This window comes from Eumetopias jubatus, unplaced genomic scaffold, assembly GCF_037043125.1.
Source record: "Eumetopias jubatus isolate StellerSeaLion01/CBP00866 unplaced genomic scaffold, mEumJub1_p1.0 scaffold_7, whole genome shotgun sequence".
Taxonomy (NCBI): Eukaryota; Metazoa; Chordata; class Mammalia; order Carnivora; family Otariidae; genus Eumetopias; species Eumetopias jubatus.
The window spans coordinates 46,072,796-46,096,196 of record NW_028274813.1 but is presented as its reverse complement, the minus strand read 5'-3'; the positions used below and the strand labels follow the sequence as shown (position 1 = coordinate 46,096,196).

Here is a 23,401-nt window from a genome sequence, read left to right as displayed (position 1 = left end):
TGTATACAATCTTTCGGAAGCTCAAAATTTCTTTGAAGCCTCTTATTTCACTTAAAACTTCAGGTAAGTTTTGCATTCTATCCCATATGGTCACGTTTGTTTTAAAATAAATAAAAATAAAAATCAGTGGCCAGCCAGTGAAAACACTTACCCCCCCAAAAAAAAAAATCTTGCTAAAATTGATATTCCAGAGGAAGCACATTTATCCTGTGTCTTTGAGTGCCTTCTAGCATATATGGTGCCAGATATTCCCTGGAATATATGTACACCATTTTACTATATACGTCCTCCTGTTTTTCTTTTTCCATGCACAGTTTAGAAATTTTACTTTAGGTAAACTCAGAAGTAACACATTTCTTTAATCACTTTTCTTCTTTCTCACAACTCTGATAAGTTTCTTCAGGAAGATAAAGCAATTAGACTAATCAAGAATCTTTATAAAAAAAGGGGGGGAAGGATCCAGCACCATATATCTCCGTAATGTACATCTGTCATGTGCTTATTTTGTGGCAGGCACTATGCTTGATGTTAGGGGTACCATGATGAAAATGACAGTCTTTGGTTTAAGTTCTTTAAAAACTTTTTAATATAAAAAGTTTATAATATATTGATAAATGCACATTCATTTTGTACAGATAGATTACATTTCCCCCTCTACTGGCTTGGAAATTACATACTTTATTTCTGTTAATCCCTGTAGGTTAATCACCATCATTTTATGCAGTCAGTATTTGTTTAAATACAACTATGTCTGCCATATAGTTCCTTCTTACATTGAGAGGCTGTATAGTGCCAGTGTTCCTGAAGTCAACTGCTTAGACTTCAAAGTTAAGTTACTTAGGCTCTCTGTGCCTAAAGTAGAAATGTAAGGGAAAACAATAACCTTTTCTTTTGGGAAGGTGCAGAGAGAGGGGGATAATATTAAGCAGGCTCCAAATAGGCAATGAATATTTTTCTGTAACCATAGTTCAGTTTTATCTGTTCCTGAACTTGATATAAATGGAATCATGTAAAATGGACTCTTTTGTTTATGACTTTTTAAAAAGATTTATTTGAGTGTGCTTGGGGGAGGGGCAGAGGGAATCTGCAAGCTGACTCCCCCACTGAGTGTGGAGCCCAACACAGGACTCGATCCCACCACTCATGAGACCACAACCCGTGAAACCAAGAGTCAGATGCTTAACGTCATGACTGAGCCACCCAGGCATCCGTTTATGGCTTTTTTCATTAAACATAATATCTGTGAAATTCACCTATATTATGCTTATGAGTAGTAGTAGATTCTTTTTTATTGCTGAGTACTATTTCATTGTATGATATTGTCATGATCTCGGGATCCTGAGATGGAGCCCTGCGTGGAGTTCCTTGCTCAGCAGGAAGTCTGCTTGGGGCTTCTCTCTCCCTCTCCCTCTACCCTTCCCTCTGCTCATGTGCTTGCATTCTCTCTCTCTCCCCCCCCTTAAATAAATTTTTAAAGATTTTATTTATTTGAGACGAAGAAAGAGAGAGAAAGGGAGTGAGTGAGAGCGCAAGAACGGGGAGGGAGAAGCAGGCTCCCTGCTGATGCAGGGCTCGATCCCAGGATGCTGGGATCATGACCTGAGCTGAAGGCAGACTAAACCACCCAGGCTCCCCTTAAATGAATTTTTAAAAAATATCTTTTGTGCCCTTTTAAAGATATTTGCTTTTTCCAGGGTTGTAAAGATATTCTATGTTTTCTTTTAGAAGTTTTGTCATTTTTTGCACTTGTGTTTATACATACACACTTTTTTTTCCATTTATTCATCAAGTATGTATTGAGTGCCTGTTATGTGCCAGGCACTGTCATCAAGTGTTGGAAATAGATGCAATAGTGACGACAGGCAAGATCTTTGTGTGTGGGGAGGGTTGAGGGGGGTGAGAGGTCAGGATCAGAATTCATTTTATTTTCTAGACATTTATCTAATTGTTCTGGTACCAGTTGTTGAAGGATGTTTTTTTGGTCCTCCATTGAATTGCCTTGTTGTCTTTCAGGAAATTAATTGGCTGCATATGTGAATGTCTTTTGGACTCTTCTTTTCCATTCCTCTGTTTGCTTTTAGTCTGGAAAAAAAAATTCTCCTCTTTGTGTTTGGTATACTGCTATTTACTGTTTATTTCTTTCCCCTTAATCTTGCTTGGGATTTAGTGGGTTGCTTATTTCTGAGGTGTGGTGTCTTTAACCAGTTTTGGAAAATTTTCAGTAACATCTTATGTAATATTATCTCTCCTTTATTTTCTCTATCCTTCTTCTGGAACTTAGATTTTATGGATGTTAGACTTTTAAATTCTATCTTATATGTCTATTAACTGATCATATTTTCCAAACTCTGAAGTTAGGTCATTTCTTCAGTTCTATTTTCCAGTTCACAAATTCTCTCTTTAACTCTGTCCCTTTCTTCTGTTTAGCCTATCCACCGATTTTTAATTTCATTTGTATTTTTTTCATTTCTACATATTCCTTTTGGTTCTCTTAATAAATTTCTTAATCCTTGGTCATACTTTTGATGCTCTCATACTTTTGATGCTCTAAATGTATTATATTTTTCCATTGTCCTAATATCTGCAGGCTTTGTGAATGTGATTTAGTTGTATCTGTTTTTTATGGTGGTTCATTTCCTCCTCTTTTTTTTTTTTTTTTTTTAATTGTGAGCTCCCATTGAAACTTATCTCTGAATTATTTCTGATCTAGGTTTAGGGTATGCTTCTCCAGAGAGAAAATGCATTTGCTTCTCCCAAGAACCAATGGACACTATCTACCGAGGACCACTTAACACTGAATTTTCACTTGGCCTCACAAAAATAATTGAATTTTAATGCCAGACATGAGCGAAGGCCAGATTGTGGTTAGGAAGACCCCATCCCACCACTACCACCATATTCTACTCAGACCTAAAGCTAAGAAAGGCAAAAGTACTCATTTCTGTGGGGAATGAAGTGAGTTCTCCCTCCCTCCCCAATCTCCCCAGTTTATCATTCACTGAGTGTTGCCTTTTGGGATCTCAGCTTTTTGGTGTTGATCTGACTTCCCTCTTTGATCAGGTCCTATGCTTTGTCTTATGTCTCACATGTACAGTATCATTTTAAATAAGGCCATGGTGAGGATATGGAACAGTTAGAACTCCCATACATTGCTGATAGAAGTGTAAGTTCATTTTGGAAAACTTTTGGCAGTGTCTAATAAAGCCAAATATGGGCCTACCCAGTGACTTAGTAATTCCATTGCCTTCTTTTTTTAATTAACATATAATGTTATTATAGGGGCACCTGGGTGGCTTAGTTGGTTGAGTGTCTGCCTTTGGCTCAGGTCGTGAGCTCAGGGTCCTGGGATTGAGCCCCACATCGGGCTCCCTGCTCAGCAGAGAGTCTGCTTCTCCCTCTCTGACTCTCCTCCCCACTTGTGCACTCTCTCTCTCTGTCTCAAATAAATTTAAAAAAAAACCAACATATAATGTATTATTTGTTTCAGGGGTACAGGTCCGTGATTCATCAGTCTTATATAATACCCAGTGCTCATTACAACACACACCCTCCCTAGTGTCCATCACCCTGTTACCCCATCCCCCCCACTTTCTTTTTTTAAGATTTTATTTTTTTAAGTAATCTCTACACCCAATGTGGAGTTTCAGCTCACAACCCCAAGATTAAGAGTCACATGCTCTTCCAGCTGAGCCAGCCATGCGACAACATGGGTGAATCTCACAGACATTAGGTTGAGTGAAAGAAACCAGGCATAAAATAGTACTGTTGTGATTCCATTTATATTAAGTTCAAGAACAGGCAAAACTAATTTATAGTGATAGAAGTCAGTGGTCACCTCTGAAGAGAGGACATTGACTGAGAAGAGAATGAGGGAACTTTCTGGGATGATGAAAATCTTGATCTGGGTGGTGATTACATGGATGTATTGCCTGTGAAAGTTCATTGAGCTCTACATTCAGATTTGGGCATTTTAACACTTCATTGTGTGTTCTTTTATACCCCCATTTTAAAAGAACAAAGAAATATAAGGCCATGAAAGACCAGCAGATCCTCTCTGGATATGGCTTCTTAGGGTTTATAGCCTACTAATATCACATTGCCAAGATCCATTTTCAACATATAAGACAAAAAAATACTTTGTTTCTTTATTAAAAAAGAAAAATCGCTGACTGTATTGCAGTTCCATTCCGTCTTTTCTGTAGCCAAATTCAAGAGGTGCATTAAATTGAACACAACCCAAGGAAGTATTGGAAGCAAAGAGTTTTGGGGCACCTGGGCAGCACAGTTAAGTGTCTTGACTCTTGATTTAGGCTTAGGTTATGTATGATCTCAGGGTTGTGGAGCCTGCTTGAGAGTTTTTCTCTCTCCCTCTCCCTCTGCTCTCTCTCTTAAAAAAAAAAAGGAAAAGAAAAAAACCGAAGAATTTTTATTACTTGTCACAAGGAGACAGGGAAATGGCTCTCAAAGTACTGTCTGTCTCCTCTTGGGGTTCATGCATGAAACTTTTATTCTGTGTGCTAGGGAACAGGGCCAGGGAGCTTGATACATTAAGGAACTTACACATTTTGTTACCTAGGTACTTGGTTTCAACTGCTCATGCTTAGTATGTCAACATACTAGTGCATACATTGTATGTTCAAAAACATGGTTGGAAAATCTCGCCCTTGGGAGGAGATCTTTGTATTATAATGAGCTAGAGGTAACTTTAGGGCAACTCACGGGGCTTCTGTGCAGGTCCTCAGCTCCAAACTGGCTCAAACTGGCTCAAACTGGCTCACGGAAGAGGGTATCTGATGGAACACCTAGCCATAGCTTCTTGTTCTGCAAAACAGACACATTCTTTCCTGCATTCCCTGCTTTTCCCCCTTGCCCCTCCTCCCTTCTGCTGATAGCTTGAAGCTCTCTGATACCAGTAATTCTCCATTGCATCCTCCTAAGATTTCTGTTACAGATGTATAACATTTCTACCTTATGTGTTAAAAATACTTTTCTGACTTGGAAAATCTAGGTGAAGGGTAAAGGGAATTCCTTGCACTATTTTTAACTTTTCTGTAATCCTAAAATTATTTAAAAATGAAAAAGGGTTGGTTTGTTTGATATTTTGGATAGGTGGAAGGGGCTGAGGGAGAGAGAGAGAGGCAATCTCCACTGAGCGCAGAGCCTGATACAGGGCTTGATCATGACCTGAGCCAAACAAGAGTCTGACACTTAACTGAGCCACCCAGGCACCCGTTGTTTGTTTGTTTGTTAATTTTTTAAATTTAAATTCAGTTTAGATCAGAACAAATAGCAAATGTACTTCTTTTTTTTTTTTTTTAGAGAGAGATTTTGAGAGTGAGAGAGTGAGAGCGCGAGCACACACGAGGAGGGGGAGGGAGAAGCCGACTCCCAGTTGAGAAGGGAGCTCCACATGGGCCTTAATCCTGGGACAGTAGGATCATCAGCTGAAGGCAGACACTTAACCAACTGAGACACCCAGGTGCCCCCACAAATGTACTTCTAAGCATGTCACTATATATGGTTGTAGAAATTGCATGCAGCATTCACTGGATATTGGCTTAACAAGGCACATATTTTCTGCAAATTATTTCAGTCACAAAGTATTTAAAATAAAATAACATTTTTGGGTTAAAAAAATAAATTCAATTTAGTTAACATAGAGTGTATTACTAGTTTCAGGGGTAGAATTTAGTTGATTCATCAGTTGCATATAACACCCAGTACGCATTACATCAAGTGCTCTCCTTAATGCCCATCACCCAGTTACCCCATTCCCCCACCCAGCAACCCTCAGTTTGTTCCCCGTAGTTAAGAGTCTCTTATGGTGGGCGCCTGGGTGGCTCAGTTGGTTGGGCGGCTGCCTTTGGCTCAGGTCATGATCCTGGAGTCCCGGGATCGAGTCCCGCATCGGGCTCCCGGCTCAGCGGGGAGTCTGCTTCTCCCTCTGACCCTCTTCCCTCTCGCGCTATCTTTCATTCTCTCTCTCTCGAATAAATAAATAAATAAAAATAAATAAATAAATAAAATAACATGATTTAAAAAAAAAAAAAGAGTCTCTTATGGTTTGCCTCCCTCTCTGTTTTTATCTTATTTTTCCTTCCCTTTCCCTATGTTCATCTGTTTTGTTTCTTAAGTTCCACATATGAGTGAAATTATTTGGTAGTTGTCTTTCTCGGAGTTATTTTGCTTAGCAGAATACATTCTAGTTCCATCCACATCATTGCAAATAGCAAGATTTCATTCTTTTTTGATGGCTGAGTAATATTCCATTGTGTAGACATACCACTTCTTTATCCATTCATCTGTCCATGGACATCTGGGCTCTTTCCATATTTTGGCTATTGTGGGCATTTCCACTATAAACATTGGGGTGCATGTGCGCCTTCGAATCTCTATTTTTGTATCCTTTGGATAAATACATAGTAGCATTGGGGCATCTGGGTGGCCCAGTTGGTTAAGCATCTGCCTTTGGCTCAGGTCATGATCCCAGGGTCCTGGGATGGAGCCCCATGTCGGGTTCCCCGCTTGGCGGGGAGTCTGCTTCTTCCTCTACCTGCTGCTCTGCCTACTTGTGCTCTCTGTCTCTCTGTCAAATAAATAAATAAAATCTTTAAAAAAAAATAAATAGTAGTGTAATTGCTGGGTTGTAGGGTATTGACGTATAATGTTATATTAGTTTCAGGTATGTTACCTAGTGATTGGACAGTTCTGTACACTGCCTAATGCTCACCGTAAGTGTAGTTAACTTCTGTCACCATACACAGTTATTCCAAATTATTGGCTATGTTCCCGAACTGGAAGTTTGTACCCCTTAATTCCTTTCACCTGAAAATAAAGTATTTTTAAAAAGCTTTAACTTTAGAAACCTTATTTCCGTTTATAATTCTGAATTTTAAGCAACCAAGTTAGAAACCTTTGGAATGCAGTACATTTACAAATGAGGACTATCTGTACTCTGTTTGATCCTTCATATCAATTCACTGTAGCTTCTTTTTTCTTTTCCCAATTTTTCTTTTTTTTTTTTTAAGATTATTTATTTTGGGAAGGGTGGGGCAAAAAGAGAGGGGGAGAATCTCCAGCAGACTCCCTGCCTCTCAAGGAGCCCAATGCAGGGCTTGATCCCAGGACCCTGAGGCCATGACCTGAGCTGAAATCAAGAGTCAGGTGCTCCACCGACTGAGTCACCAAGGTGCTCCTCTTTTCCCAACCTTTTTTTTTTTAAACATTTATTTATTTTAGAGAGAGAGAGCATGTGCGCACACACAAGCAGGAGGAGCAGAGGGAGAGGGAGAGAAAATTTCAAGCAGATTTCTGCTGAGTGCAGAGGCGTTGGGGCTGATCTCTTGACCATGAGATCGTGTGAGCTGAAACCAAGAGGCACTTAACCGATTGTGCCACCCAGGTGCCCCTTTACCCAGCTTTTAAAATGTTTTCTATCTTTTGCCATTCGCATTTTGCATCATTTTCCAATTTATTTTGGTCTGCATTCCAAAGACAGAATGAACTCTTATTTTCGTGAAGTGTATCTTTAAAGGGAATCAAACTAAAAGAACCTCAAGCCCAAGTAAAATATGAACAAGGCTGATAAGCATTTGGAGGTTTAGATCAGGGATGGCAAATACCTATCACCTAACATTCTTTCATCCATTATGTATACTGCTCATTGATCACAGTACTTAAGTCTTTCCTCACACAGTGTTTTAGCTATCTGCTGCCAGTTGGTTAGAGTTGACATGAATCACAAAAAGACTATTTGACATTTCTGATTTGGAGGATCAGTTTTGGGGAGAAATTTCTGGAATATCTGTTCTTTTAATAAAGAACTATTCCATCCACTGTATGAAGTAACATAATCATAATTTTGGAAGCGCAATTACCTAAGGAATACCTTAATCATTGTTTCTTTTTTTTTTTAAGGTTTTATTTATTTATTTCAGAGAGAGAGTACACAAGCCGGGGGCGGGGGGGAGACAGGCTGAGGGAAAGGGAGAAGCAGACTCCCCACTGAGCAGGGAGCCCAATGTAGGGCTTAATTTCAGGACCCTGAGATAATGACCTAACCCGAAGGCAGATGCTTAACTGACTAAGCCACTCATATCCTCCTTAATCATTGTTTCTTGTCACTTAAATTTTTGAGGTGTTTGCAAAGCCAATTCAATCTATAGAATATTCTTAAAGTACAATGTATTTTTAAAAAAATCCATACACTTTTATGTCACATCTTTAACTTTTAATTGGGTAACATTTTTTACATTTACTTTTATTCTTGTGTTTTCTTTCCATCTTTAAGGAATGGACCTACCCTATGAGACGAGAGATGCAGGTAAGATAACCTTTTTGTTTATTCAAACCAACCCGTATTACTATTATCATTATTAAATAACCTCATTTCACAAAGGATTTGAGACCTGCTGGCTCATGATCTGTAAGTTCATTGAGTATTTTAAAAATCAGCATATTTGAGGTTAATCATGGATATTAAAAAGATGGGAAATGAATTGTTGCCTTTCTTAGAATCATGGACATAGTAATATATGTATGTGCTTAATAAATCACTTTGTTTTTCCTTATCTGAAAAATTGGGTACAATATTTTTATTCCTTTTGAAAACAGTTTGTTTTCTGTGTCTGGCTAGTTTAGATAAGTCCAAAAGAGTTGACTATAAAGCAAATCACTCTTGAATAATTGCTCCTTTTGTGTCTGATTTACAGTCAACTTCCATAATGAAGCCCTCCAGAAGACTGAGTTGAATACTCCCAATATGGAATGACAGAATGATAGTTAACCCTCATAGCAGTTTGTTTCTCTTTTCCATTTCTTACCATTTACGTCACTCTGCTAGCCCCAGAATCAAGCAGTGTCTCCTGTTCCTGGGAATACCTTGACTTACAAAAATGTTTCTTTTCTCTGTTAGTGAAAATTCTCTTTTTAAAAGTATCTGAGTACCTGTGAGGCATTTTACTTGGTGCTATGGGGAATGCAGAGATGAGTAAAATGTAATTTCTGCCCACAAGAAGCTGGTAGGAGACATCAGACCTATACACAAATAATTACAATTTTTCATAGAACTGAACTGCAAAATTGCACTATATTAGTATCTAGGATATGATACAGCCCAACTAAAATCTTTCTATATTGAATTTACATAGAATAAATTTTAATCTAGCATTTGGAAGGTATTTATTTAAAATTGTTGAAACTCTGTCAGTAGGCAAACATTTGATATTGGTCTTTTTTAAACTTTGCAATAATACTTTTATTAACTATAGGTAACAACAGATTTGGCTGAATAAGGTTTTGTGTAATTCCAAAGAGGTAATTTTCTTTATGCCTAATTTATATCTTTTTTGTTTTAAGACTTTATTTATTTATTTGACACAGAGAGACACAACGAGAGAGGGAACACAAGCAGGGGGAGTGGGAGAGGGAGAAGCAGGCTTCCCACTGAGCAGGGAGCCCAATGTGGGGCTCGATCCCAGGACCCTGGGATCATGACCTGAGCCAAAGGCAGACGCTTAACCGACTGAGCCACCCAGGTGCCCCATGCCTAATTTATTTTTAGACTATAGCAGAGAATATAAGTAAAATTAGAGATGTTTCATTAATACAGGGGCACCTGTATTGATTTTGGCTCAGGTCATGATCTCTCAGGGTCAGGAGACTGAGCCTCTCCTCAGGCTCGGTGCTGGGCATGGAGCCTGCTTGAGATTCTCTCTCTCCTCCCTCTGCCTCTCTACCCTTCTCTCTTTTTAAAAAAAAAAGACAGGCATATAATATGCTAATTTTACCCAAAGTGCTTCTAAAAAGTACTGTGGAAGTTCAGATATCTGACTTTTCAGAACTATATTTAAACTTTAAATGTCTCATTTGATAATATAAAGCACATCAGCATTTCTCCTCCCAATCATGTGCTCAATGTGGCTAGGAAATGTTCCCTAAATTACAAACTTTTTAGCAAATTATTATAACAATTATGAAAATACTCCACAAATCCACCTTATATGGTACATAGTTTGTATAAATTTAAATTGTTAATGGTAAATATCTCAATTTTTTTTTTCCCTAGGAAATTTTACCTGGATTGTTTTTAGGTCCATATTCTTCTGCTATGAAAAGCAAGGTATGAACTTTAGATTAGGTTCATCAAGAGACTATTAACCAGATTTTTTGGAATAAATTTTTTTAGTAGTAAGAGTTTTATTTGAGGGAAGGTCCACAAATACTGCATGTTACTCTGGAGTACCTACCTCTTTTTAAATTTTACTGGACTAGTGATTGTCAAGTGTGTCACCACAAATCACAAATAAGTATATTTAACATTTTAGTTAATCATTCCTTATCAAGGGTAAATGTGTGTGTGTGCATGTGTTTGCACGTTTTAATTGATAAAATCTGATTTCTGTTTTTCCAAGCTTCAGAGACCTGGATGCTCCAGGCTGTAAAGTGTTATACCATATATATCTGTCTCCTGTATAGTCAAACTGAAATGGATTTCTTTAGTTAACACAGTTAACAGGGTAAATCTCATTTTAATATATGAAGCAATTTTGTTGCCACTTCCTACAGGATTCAGTCCTATGAATTAGGACAGTGCTACTAATTCACTTTGAATTGTAATGTGAAACATACCACATGCTTTCCCCAGTACCCTATTTAGAAGTCAGTATTCTTGTGTATAATATCTACCTACAGTAAGTTCTGTAAAAAAAAAAAAAAAAAACTGAATTTTTAACTTTAATGTTTTAATTTAATGTATTTATGAGTTTTAGATGAATAGGGAGTTTTTTTAAAATTAGAGTCATTTCTTTGAAACTGGAAGGCTTTTTGACTATTGAGGCATATATAAGACTAAACCTAGTTTTGATGGCCTACAGCTAGGTCGGAAGGGGTGGGTTGTTGGTAAAAAAAGAAAAAAAAAGTACTAAGGAAAAGATAGATAACTATAGACTTAACTGTGACTGACTTAAGATAAACTAAAGTACAAATATTGTAGTATTCACAAAATGCTGGCCTTCAAAATGGTTTTAGATTATTTGCTTTTTGTATTCCTACAGCATTTTATAAATATACCTATTATAGTATTTGTCACATTAAATCACAAGTATTTCTTTATAGATCTGCTCAAAACCTCTTCCCCCTCAATTTCACCTGAGCAAGAGTTTCTTTGACAAAATTTGATTATTTCCCATTCTGAATCACCGTAGTACAGCTAATATTCTTTTCGTACCATCATCCAAAAAATATATAACAACAAATAATAATAAAAATAAAGAAAGCTTAGGGAATAAACGCCTTTTCTAATACTCATTTAGTTAAGCCTACCTTTTATTGCATTCAAATACATTTAAACTGTTTCTTTGTGTATAATTTTTCTGCAGTTTGTAGGTATGAGATTAGGTCATAATTTGGCTCATACAAAATGAAAATCCATTGAAAAGAAAAAAATATTCTGTGTGCTATCACATTTGGGTCCTATTTTGTTAAGGTTTGTTTTTTACTCAGTAATAGTCTAATATGCCTTCAGAGCTTGTTAAAGCAGGTTTTTATCCATAGTTATGTATATCTTCTATGGTTTCTCACACTAATAAAGTAGATATGAAAACTTCTTTATCACAGATCGAGTATAAACCGAAGAATAGATGTTGAATACATTTTGGAGGTTTAATAAATATGAATATGGAACATTGATTAAATATTAATTCTACCAAAGCTTACCTCCCTTCTGACTCAGGATGCACTCAGGAAATAGAAAGATAGTTAAACTCTATCTAATCTATGCCAGACATAGGAAAATTTGCTGCAAAAAATAACATTTAAAACTTGAAAACCACATTTTCTTAGCTTGGGCTGCTGTAATAAAATACAGAGACCAATGGCTTCAACAACAGACATTTATTTCTCACAGTTGTAGAGCCTGGGAAATCTGAGATCAGGGTGCCCGCATGGTTAGATTTTGGTGAGGGCCCTCTTCCTGACTTGGAGATAGCTGTGTTCTTGCTGTATCTTTCCATGGCAGAAAGAGGAAGCTCAGATAGTTCTTCCTCTTATCAGGGCACTAATTCCATCATGGGGCTTCACCCCCATGACCTCATCTAAATCTAATGTCTAATTAACTCCTAAAGGCCCCCATCTCCTAATACCACCATCACCTTGGGGATTAGGGCTTCAACATAGGAATTTTAGAGAGGCACAAATATTCAGTCCATAACAAATATAAATTATTCTTTTATTTCTCATGGATTATTAGTATTATTGTTACAGACTATTTAATGCAGAAAGTGGGAATTAAATATATAGGAGTATAAACTGAAAGTATCATAGGAAACACAAGATTATGAATTCTGATTCCTCTTGCCAGGATGATTTTGGTCATTCATTTATCGAACAGATAATTAATGAACAGTTAATGTGTTCAGGGTACTGTTACACATACTTAATATGAATCAGTGAACAAAATCCTTGTTCTCATGGAATTTACATTCTAACTATTCAAATAGCATGTCATGTTACATATATATCATATCATATATATTACATGTATATAACATGTAATGTACATTATCAAACATCATTATATTCATTGAAACCTATAATCACTTGCAAATAAAAACTTAATTGATAATATCTAGGATTGTCATATTAAATTGCTTTAAATGTAGAGCCAAAAAAACACCAGAGAATATATCGTTTGGAGTTGCCAGTTTTAACTTTAGAAGAATTTTTAAACTGAATGTTACTAGTCTGTGAACTGTATAAATTAATTCTGGCTTGTAGTAGAAGTAGTATACTGGGAGAGGCATGGTGTAGTTCAGAGATCTGGGCCCTGGTACTGCTATTAACTGTGTCAGTGATGTTCAGTAACTGTATATGCCTTAGTAGTCCCTTCTAAAAAATAAAGGCTTTAGTCAGTGTACGTGACTACCACTTACTGAACACTTGCCATGTGCCCCAGGCATTGTGCCAAACACCTGACAGGGGTAATTTGTCCAACCACTCGGTGAAAAGGTTAGTATTTCCCCCATTTTCCCATGGGAAAACTGAGCCACAGAGCTCACATCATTAGCAGAGCTGGAATATAGAGCTTGGGCTCTCATGACTCCAAAGCCCATGCCTTTAAATTAACCACTTTCTAGTATTGTTTCCGAAATAAATTGTCTTTAAGGTCTCAACAAGCTCTAAAATTATGTAAAATAATCCTGTTAGCCTTTTGAGGATATGTAGTATATATTAATCTTGAATTACTGAAATATCTTGCTGATCACTTCAGGTATTTTATTATGAAATTAGCTTTAATTCCCTGTACTTAAAGTTCAGATATGGTTATGTTAATTCTAGTGTTCACCCTATATATTTTCAAACATCTGGTGTTACAATAAGATGATGTTTTGTATTTTAAACTATTTCTTTCCCTGTCCCTTTTTTTTATAGCTACCTATACTACAGAAATATGGAATAACCCATATAATATGCATAAGACAAAATATTGAAGCAAACTTTGTTAAACCAAACTTTCAACAATTATTTAGGTAAGAATTACTGCTATTACTGCTGTGATTAATGAAAATGTTATGGGCAGCAAACATGTAATGTAGTTTATATTTCAAGTTGATTTTATTATAGCAGTCTTCTGTACATATCTGTTTTTGTGGGTGTGTGTGGTTTTGTTTTTTTGTTTTTTTTCTTTTTGTTTGGTTTTTTTTTTTTTTTTGGTGGGCAGTAAAGCAAAGTTTATGTGATAAGTAAAGTGATGGTACAAAGCTCCTGAAGAGGGAGGGACCCAAGAGGGTTGCCCTGTACATATCTGTTTTATAAGGATGGTCATATAGTATATTACATAAAAAATAAGTATCCTTTAAATTTTAAATAAGTAATGCATATAATGCAGAATTTTAAAGATTCAAAAGCATGTACAGTATGTATACTGAAGAGGTTCCCTATTTCTATGCCTTAGATACTCAGTTCCCTCTCTAGAGGCATCCACTCTTCACTTTTTGAATATCCTCCCAGGGTTATATGTACATATATACAAGCATATTCCTATAGGTAAATTTTTTTTTTTTTACACTGGCTTTAAAAATGTTAATATGTTTTAGAGATTGCTTCATATCATTACTTAGATGCATTGGTTTTTTAAACTTGTATAGTAATCTGTTGTATGGCTATACTAAAATTTATTCAACCTGTCACCTATTGGGCATTTTAGATTGTTTCCAGTCTTTTGCTAATATAGTGGGTATCCCTAAATATGTCATTTAATTCATGTGTGAATATATTAATTGGATAAATTTGTAGAAGTGGAACTGCTGGATCAAAGAATGTGAGCATTTAAAATTTTAATGGATGTTGCAGATTGCCCTCCAGTGATTTGTATCAGTTTACATTCCCACTCTGAAGTGAATGAGACTCAATTTCCTAGAGTAAAAATGATGTCTCGTATAGTTCTAATTTGCCTTTCTCATTATGAGTGTGGTTGAGCATTTAATGGTTTTTAATGTTATTTTAGCTTTTTTTTTAAAAATAAAGAATTATGTATTACACATGGTACAAGAAAAGGGTAGAAAAAAGGTATATAAATAAAGTAAGTCTCTTTCCTCCTCTAAACCCAGCCATCTAGCTTCCTTCCTGGGAGGCAGCTACTATTAATCCTTAAATATCATTCTAGAGATAGTCTGTGTGTATATAAAAGCATGTATGTTAAAAATACTTTAATGTGCTGCTTTATTTGTAAAAATGAAAGCAACCTGAGTGTCCATCAGTATAAGACACTCTCAAGTATATTGTGAAAATGTATAATAGGATACTGTAACTATGAAAAAGAATGAAATATTTCTAAGTGTGTTGATTGGGAATAATCACTAAGATTTATTAAATTAAAAAAGGAAGGTGTACAACCAAGTATATACTCTCAGTGTGTTTAAAAATATATACAATGTATTAGGCATATATTCTTGTACATGCATAGAAAATTTCTAGGCTAAAAGACCAGAAATCTGACAGTGGTTGCTTCTGAGAAGGAAATTCAGGGTCAGGGATGCTAGAGGGGCCTATTTTTTATTGCAAATATTTTTATACTGTTAGAATTTTTTACCATGTGTACACATTTTTCAGTTAATAAACACTTGTTTTAAAAAAGGAATGTCTATGGGGCGCCTGGGTGGCTCAGTCGTTGGGCGTCTGCCTTCGGCTCAGGTCATGATCCCAGGGTCCTGGGATCGAGCCCTGCATCGGGCTCCCTGCTCAGCGGGAAGCCCGCTTCTCCCTCTCCCACTCCCCCTGCTTGTGTTCCCTGTCTCGCTGTCTCTCTCTCTGTCAAAACCAATAAATAAAACCTTAAAAAAACAAAAAGGAATGTCTATATTCTGAAATAAAATAGATTGAATTTTTTTTCTAATTGTAAAAGAAATCCTTGGTTTTGGGGTGCCTGGGTGGCTCAGTCAGTTAAGCATTTGCCTTGGGCTCATGTCATGATTCCACGGTCCTAGGATCAAGCCCTGCATTGGGCTCCCTGCTCAGCGGGGAGTCTCCTCCCTTTCCCTCTGCCCTTCCCCACTGCTCCTTCTCTCTCTTTCTCAGGTGCCCAAAAATCCTTGTTCTTTATAGATACTTTGGAAAATAAAGAATGATGCCAGGAGGGGTGCCTGGGTGGCTCAGTCGTTGAGTATCTGCCTTTGGCTCAGGTCATGATCCCAGGGTCCTGGGATCGAGCCCCGCATCGGGCTCTCTGCTCAGCGGGAAGCCTGCTTCTCCCTTTCCCTCTCCCCCTGCTTGTGTTCCCTCTCTCGCTGTCTCTCTCTGTCAAATAAATAAAAGGCGTTAAAAAAAAAAGAATGATTCCAAGAAGAATATAAAATCATAATTCCACAACCTAGAAGAAACACTTTAGTTAACATTTTGGCATATTCCTCTAAATCTTAACTCTATTATACATATGTGTATTGTGTCTACACACATATAGACTTACATATATTATAGAAAATGCCATGATATTTTAAAATGCCATACTATAATTTCTGATTTGTCTAGAGTTTTTGTTTTTAATACCAAAATGTCTTGGGTACAGCTTCTTTATCCTAATGGAAGAACCCTTTCTCCCTAGATTTGGAATATTGGATTATAGATTGATAGTTCTGCTAATAGTTTTGTTTCTGTTTTTATTTTTGTTTTTTAAAGATTTTATTTTTAAGTAATCTCTACACCCAGTGTGGGGCTCAAACTTACAACCCTGAGATCAAGAGCTGCAACTCTATGGATTGAGCCAGCCAGGTGCTCCTCTGCTAATAGTTTTTTGTTTTGGGGGGGTTTTTCTTTTTGTTTTTTTTGTTTTTTTGTTTTTAAAAGTAGCCTCCACACCCAGCATGGAGCCCAACTCAGGGCTTGAAATCACAATGTGAGATCGAGATCTGAGCTGAGATCAAGATTCGTATGCTTAACCGACTGAGCCACTCAGGCACCCTGACTGCTAATAGTTTTTAACATTCAAAATGAAATGCAGTAAAATATTTTAGATTGACTCTGAATTAACTTTTTTTTCTTGAAGCAGTGTTTTATGTAATAGTTCAGTCTACACAATCACTTTAGGATACAGTCATTGAATCCTTTTGGTTTTTACATTGGATTATCCTTGGATACTGAGTTTTAGCTTCTCTCTGTTAAACTCTGAATTTATTGAAGTTGTTACCACCTAAATGATCGCTTTACTAACTACTTAAATGATACTAAAGGACTGTCATTTTTAAGGCCATATTGACTTTAAAAATTAATTTTGTAACTTAATTACTATAGTTGTCACCATACAGTACCTCATTAGTTTTTGATGTACTGTTCCATGATTCATTGTTTGCGTATAACACCTATAACACCCAGTGCTCCGTGCAATACATGCCCTCCTTATGGTGACTAACATAACATAATAAAAAAATAAATAATTAATTAAGGAAAAAAAATAATTACTATAGTTGTACTAATAAACAGGTGCTCTAGGATAGGTTAGAAAGGTTTTCACAAAATAAAATAAGCCTAGCATATTAATAAGGTCTTAGTATTTTCCAAAGTGCAAAATTATAGGACAGGTAGTCTCTTGGTTGATTTTTACTCTACTGAAGGTTAGTTCAAGCAACGAATGTTTGACTCATTGCTCCGTTAAACTTCTATTTTGATTACCTTCTTCTCTTTCAGACTTTGGGCTTCCTCTGAATTGTCCTCTGTAGCATTGTGAGGAGGGATCAGAGGGCCACTCAAAGAAGAATCTTCTAGTCCATGGGGAAGTTAGTAGAAATAGAAGAATAACAGTAAAGAATACAGACACTTTTTCTCTTTATATTATAGGTCCACTCTGATCTAGAGGAAAGTTTTCTTCCTTCATGTGACTTTTCAATTTTAACCAGATAATTTTTTTATACAAAAGTATCAGAAATGTTAACTTATTATTTAAGAAGGCTTTAAATGCTGTGCATTTAAACAATATAAAATCTACGACCCAGTTCTTGGGACTATGATACTTTGAAAGTTGTTTTGCATTATTTTCATGGTTGTCAAGAAATTCTGAAGTTTTTTATACACAGTTTTATCTGAAAGTGTGCTTATCACGAAATATTCTATTTTCAGATATTTAGTCTTGGATATTGCAGATAATCCAGTTGAAAATATAATACGTTATTTTCCCATGGTAAGTATCATGCTTTAATATCATTTAAATTTTATGATTTGACTTCTTAATTATGGTCTAAAACTTAATAATGAAACTAATTCCTTCCTATGCTGCTTTTACTTTGTTATGACTGAAAATTGTGGGATTATATTTTAAAGAATATTTATTTTTAAAACCTTTTTATGATCTCCAAATATCTGAGAAATCACACTTTGAATTTATTAAATTCAAATTAAATTTTAGATCCTGTATAATTTCTAAAATTTGTAATAGGTGCATTTGTAGCATTTTGGAAATTATTGAATGAAGGCAGTTTTTATTATTATAAATAAAGAAATTTTTTCAGTATATTTTGCTTTACCATATGTATATTTTATGCTTGTATTAATCCACATGTTTTATTGAAACACTGTTTTTTGTCTTCAGACTAAAGAATTTATTGATGGAAGCTTACAAACTGGAGGTAAATAATATTTTCTTTACTTGCTCAATATTCAGTTTTAGGGGACTCTGTGTTACAGTTAATGTTTTTGTTTTTTTTTTTTTTTTAAAGATTTCATTTATTTGAGAGAGAGAGAATGAGAGAGCGAGCACACGAGATGGGGGAGGGTCAGAGGGAGAAGCAGACTCCCTGCTGAGCAGGGAGCCCGATGCTGGACTTGATCCAGGGATTCCAGGATCATGACCTGAGCCGAAGGCAGTCGCTCAACCAACTGAGCCACCCAGGCGCCTGCAGTTAATGTTTTAGTTAACATTTGTCTTAAATGCAGGCTATGGAAGTTGCAATTGTATGTAATAGACTATTCCCAAATTTGGTTTTTCCCAACTCCTTGCTTCATTTGGATAGGCTTTCTTAAATATTCCTATATAACTATTTTCCAGTTTTGGGTCACCTTTAAATCCCTTTAATTTCAAAGTATAAATTGTAAAGATTGAAAGTTAATAAATATCTAAGTGTGGTATGTATAAAATATAAAATGTTTAAGAAAAGATTTATCATACTATGATATGGTACATGGTTTCAATATATTTTAGTTGCTGAATTAGATGTTTTTTTGTCAGAATAACTATTTCTTGTTTTTCAGGAAAAGTTCTTGTCCATGGAAATGCAGGAATCTCCAGGAGGTATGAAGTTAGGAGATTATCTTTCTTTCTCTAGCATTTAATTAATGAGCTGTGTTTTCTATTTTTTTTCTAAAATTTTTTCCCCCTCTTCAGTGCTGCCTTTGTTATTGCATACATTATGGAAACATTTGGAATGAAGTACAGGTAAGAAAGTACTCTGAAACCTAGCCACAATTTAAATTCTCAGTAAAATGAAGCTTAAAGGAAACAGTTTTGGATTTTAAAGTTGATATCCTGATTTTGTCATCTGTTCATGTATATTAGGCAGGCTCTTTATCCCATGATTAGTCTCTTAAACTTTATGGCTTATCTACCTTGTATAGGTCTACTTGGCTAATATTTTGTGGTTTTAGGGAGCTAGTGCTAAATGTTGTTAAGAAGCCAAGGTAGTTATAGTTGGGAATAATTATGGAAAACTGTTTACTGCTAGAGAATTGTTTAGTCCAATTTTAAAAACTCTTAGACACAGATGTTATTGCTTCCCTTGCTTAAAAGGCTAATTTATTATGTTTTCCTTTAACAGTAGTTGGATGAAAAATTAACCTAGAAATTGTTTCAGCTTCTATTCACAGTTCAGTGTAGTTTTCTTAACCGGAATCAACTTTTTCAAGTATACTGCCTAGATAAAACAGAGAGAGCCCCAAAACAAAAACCTTGCCAGTGTACAGTGTTTCTTTTTTTTAGTGTGTCTTGCTAGAAGCCTAGTAATCATTGACAACTCCTTGTCTTTCACTCCCTATCTCCCAAACTTAACCCATTACCAAATCCTGTCTTTTTTATGTTCTAAAATATACCTTGAATCTATCTCTTTATCTTTCTCTTCATCATCATTTAATCCCCTAATCCAAGCTCCAGTCATGTCTTTTTTGGACTCTTTTTTTTTTTTTAAGATTTTATTTATTTATTCATGAAAGAGAGAGAGAGAGAGAGAGAGCCAGAGGGAGAAGCAGGCTCCCAAGGAGAAGGGAGCCCAATGCGGGACTCAATCCCAGGACCCTGGGATCATAACCTGAGGCAAAGGCAGACGCTTAACCATCTGAGCCACCCAGGCACCCTCTTTCTTGAACTCTTAACAGTGGTAGCCTTCTTAGTGGTTTCATGTATTCTTTACTTCTCCAGTCTCTTTTCCTCACACTACAGTTGAAATGATCTTTTCAAAAGATAAATCTGATCAAATAATCACCTTACCCCAAAAAGGTCTCAGAGGTTTCTGATCCTTAATAATTCTTAATCATGGTCAGTAAAACTTTGATATGCCTGTATCAACCTGTCCATCATTATACCATGTTCCATGTTAACTCTCTTCATTTGAGCTGCGTTCAGCATTGGATCTACATTCCTGACACACAGTAGACATTCAAAATCTTTAGTTTGTTTGGTATCCTTTAAGTTTAAATTTTGATGGAAAGGTTGCTTAAAAGTATCAGTTAATATTATTTGAATACAAATGCTTTGTTTATTTAATTGGTAGACTTTTATATATTCTCTTTATTATTTGGTGTCTTGACAGTAATAATATTAATAGTGAATCTAGGTGCTCTTCTAGACTCTTTATCTCATTTAAGACTCACAACAACACAAGAAGGTAGATATACTTCTTGTTTAAACAATGATAAAATTTTGAGCACACACTTTGTAATAGATGCTACAGAAGGTGCTTTATATTTACTATCACCCATCTTCATAATTGCCCTCCAAAATAGGAACTATTATAAACTCCAGTTTACATGTAAGAAAAATAAAGCTTAGAAAGTTGAGCAGCTTCCCTTAGAACACAAGCTGGTAAACAGAGGGGTGGTGATCTTTCATCTGCCCATGCTGTTGATTTTTCCACTATAGCTTGCTACCTCTCTGTAGCACAAGTTTTATGATTATGATTTCCTGTTCAGGTAAATTTTTGGTTAAGTTCCTATTTTAGGTAAATACTAAAAAAATTGAGGTTAATTCATGAAATAATACCATCACCTTAGTTTTCTTTTTTTTTGTTTTTCAGAGATGCATTTGCTTATGTTCAAGAAAGAAGATTTTGTATTAATCCTAATGCTGGATTTGTTCATCAACTTCAGGTAACCACTCTTCCTCGTCTTTAAAGTAGTCAGAAAGGAGGATAATTAAAATCTTATGTCTATATAATTTAAGTGTAGAATTTATTTTTTTATTTTTTAAGTTTTATTTAAAGATTTTATTTATTTGAGAGAGGGAGATAGCAAGAGAGAGCATGAGTGGGGGATGGGGAGAGGGAGAGAAGCAGGCTCCCTGCATCATGGGGCTCAATCTCAGGAACCTGAGATCATGACCTCAGCTGAAGGCAGATGCTTAACTGACTGAGCCACCCAGACACCCTAGAATTTATTTTAAATACTTAAAAATTTCCATAATCTAATTTGATTGATTTCATTATTATTATTTTTTTAAGTTTATTTTAAGTAATCTCTGCACCCAACATGGGGCTCAAATTCACAACACTGAGATCAAGAGTTGCATGCTCCTCCAACTGAGCCAGCCAAGTACCTCCTAATTTGATTTTTCTATTCAAATTTACATTTCTAGTTAAAGGTATTTTCCTTTTTGTTTTTTAAGTCTTTTCTTTAAAGCTGCCATTATTTTCTCCCTCTGACCCTCCCCTCTCTCATGGCTCTCTCTCATTCTCTAATAAATAAAATCTTTAAAAAAAAATAAAATAAAGCTGCCATTACTGTGAAAAAAGGACTAAAGGCACATTGTTAAATGTAAGATAAAATAATGTTAGAGGAGTCCAGGATGGTAGAGGAGTAGGGGACCCTAGTTTAATCTGGTCCCAGGAATTCAGCTAGATAGCTATCAAATCATTCTGAACACCTGTGAACTCAACAGGAGATCTAAGAAAAGAATAAAAGAATAGATGCAACTTAAATAAATAAAAAATCTTCAAAAGGGGGGGCGGCGCATGGGTGACTCAGTTGGTTAAGCAACTGCCTTCGGCTCAGGTCATGATCCTGGAGTCCCGGGATCGAGTCCCGCATCAGGCTCCCTGCTCAGCAGGAAGTCTGCTTCTCCCTCTGACCCTCCCCCCTCTCATGTGCTCTCTCTCTCTCTCTCTCTCTCTCTCTCTCTCTCTCTCTCATTCTCTCTCTTTCAAATATATAAATTAAAAAATCTTTAAAAAAAAAGCTGCAACTCCGCAAATAGAAAAGCGAGCACTTTCTGCAAGGTTGGAGGTGCAGAGAAGTGAATTCAAGATGATATATGGGAAAATAAACTGTGGGGGGAGGGAGCCTCTCTAAGCCGGCTATAAGAAAGTGATATAGCAGCAAAGTGCAAATTCAGGACTTTTAGAAGTCTGCTTCAGTGGTGGGTAGGGGACATCCCAGCCTTAAAGGCACTAAAGGTGGCTAAGCGGGGGTGGGACAGTGTGGTCTCAGAATCACAGGAAGACCAGGGGTGCCTGAGTGTGGCAGAGTTCCCAGGCATTGGGGCCGGGAAGCCGGCTACAGTGAGCCCAGGAGTGGACTCTGAGCTGGGGTGTTGCCATAAACCACAAACTGCAGCACAGTTGGGCAACTGCTTTCTGAGCAGGGGCCCAGCAAGTGGCAGAACCGGCAAGACACCCCTTCCTCCCCCAGGAGGAGTGGCACAATAGCGCACCACAGGAGTCTGCAGGGTTTAGATGCTGGAAACGGGTCGTGGTCTGAGATAGAAATGCTCAGTCACAGGCTGGTTGAACACGGAGTGTAGATGGAGACCAGGGAGACAGGAGTGACTGATGCATTTCTCTGAGGGCTCATTGAAGAGTGGGGCCCCGAGCTTTCGGTTCTGGGGCCGGAAGTTTGGGAGGATCCCAAAAAACTCCACCCCAAAATTGCTAGAACTCATACAGGAATTCAGCAAAGTGGCAGGATATAAAATCAATGCACAGAAATCAGTTGTATTCCTGTACACTAACAATGAAACAGAAGAAAGAGAAATTAAGGAGTTCATTCCATTTACAATTGCCCCCAAAACCATGAGAGAGATACCTAGAAATAAACCTGACCAAAGAGGCAAAGAATCTGTACTCAGAAAACTGTTGAACACTTGTGAAAGAAATTGAGGAAGACACAAAGAAATGGAAAAACATTCCATGCTCATAGATTGGAAGAACAGATACTGTTAAAAACTATGCAACCTAGAGCAGTCTGCACATTCAGTGTAATCCCTATCAAAATACCATCAACTTTTTTCACAGAGCTAGAACAAATAAACCTAAAATTTGTATGGAACCAGAAAAGACCCCAAATAGCCAAAAAAATGTTGAAAAAGAAAACCAAAGCTGGTGGCATCACAATTCTAGACTTGAAGCTCTATTACAAAGCTGTAGTCATCATGACAGTATGGTACTGGCACAAAAACAGACACATAGATCAGTGGAACAGACGAGAGAACCCAGAAATGGCCCCTCAACTATATTGTCAACTAATCTTAAAGCAGGAAAGAATATCCAATGGAAAAAAGTCTGTTCAACAATTGGTGTTGGGAAAATTGGACAGCCACATGCAGAACAAAACTGGACCATTTTCTTAACACCATACACAAAAATAGACTCAAAATGGATGAAAGACCTCAGTGTGAGGCAGGAATTCATCCAAATCCTAGAGCAGAACACAGGCAGCA

The 23,401-nt window shown here is 36.6% G+C and overlaps 1 protein-coding gene across 3 annotated transcripts in view; it reads left to right on the top strand.

The window, feature by feature from the left end:
* Positions 1-23,401, top strand: part of STYX (serine/threonine/tyrosine interacting protein) — a 41,207-nt gene that overhangs the window by 5,609 nt on the left and 12,197 nt on the right. The window contains exons 2-10 of one of the 3 annotated variants that reach the window (XM_028101172.2): positions 8,291-8,323; positions 9,270-9,315; positions 10,067-10,120; positions 13,429-13,526; positions 17,605-17,665; positions 18,074-18,110; positions 18,733-18,772; positions 18,866-18,916; positions 20,766-20,838. In XM_028101172.2, the coding sequence (XP_027956973.1) occupies positions 10,109-10,120; positions 13,429-13,526; positions 17,605-17,665; positions 18,074-18,110; positions 18,733-18,772; positions 18,866-18,916; positions 20,766-20,838 (372 nt within the window). In that variant the 5' untranslated portion in view covers positions 8,291-8,323; positions 9,270-9,315; positions 10,067-10,108. The remainder of the gene's footprint in view (positions 1-8,290; positions 8,324-9,269; positions 9,316-10,066; positions 10,121-13,428; positions 13,527-17,604; positions 17,666-18,073; positions 18,111-18,732; positions 18,773-18,865; positions 18,917-20,765; positions 20,839-23,401) is intronic. The other 2 variants (XM_028101159.2, XM_028101164.2) reach the window with 2 other exon arrangements.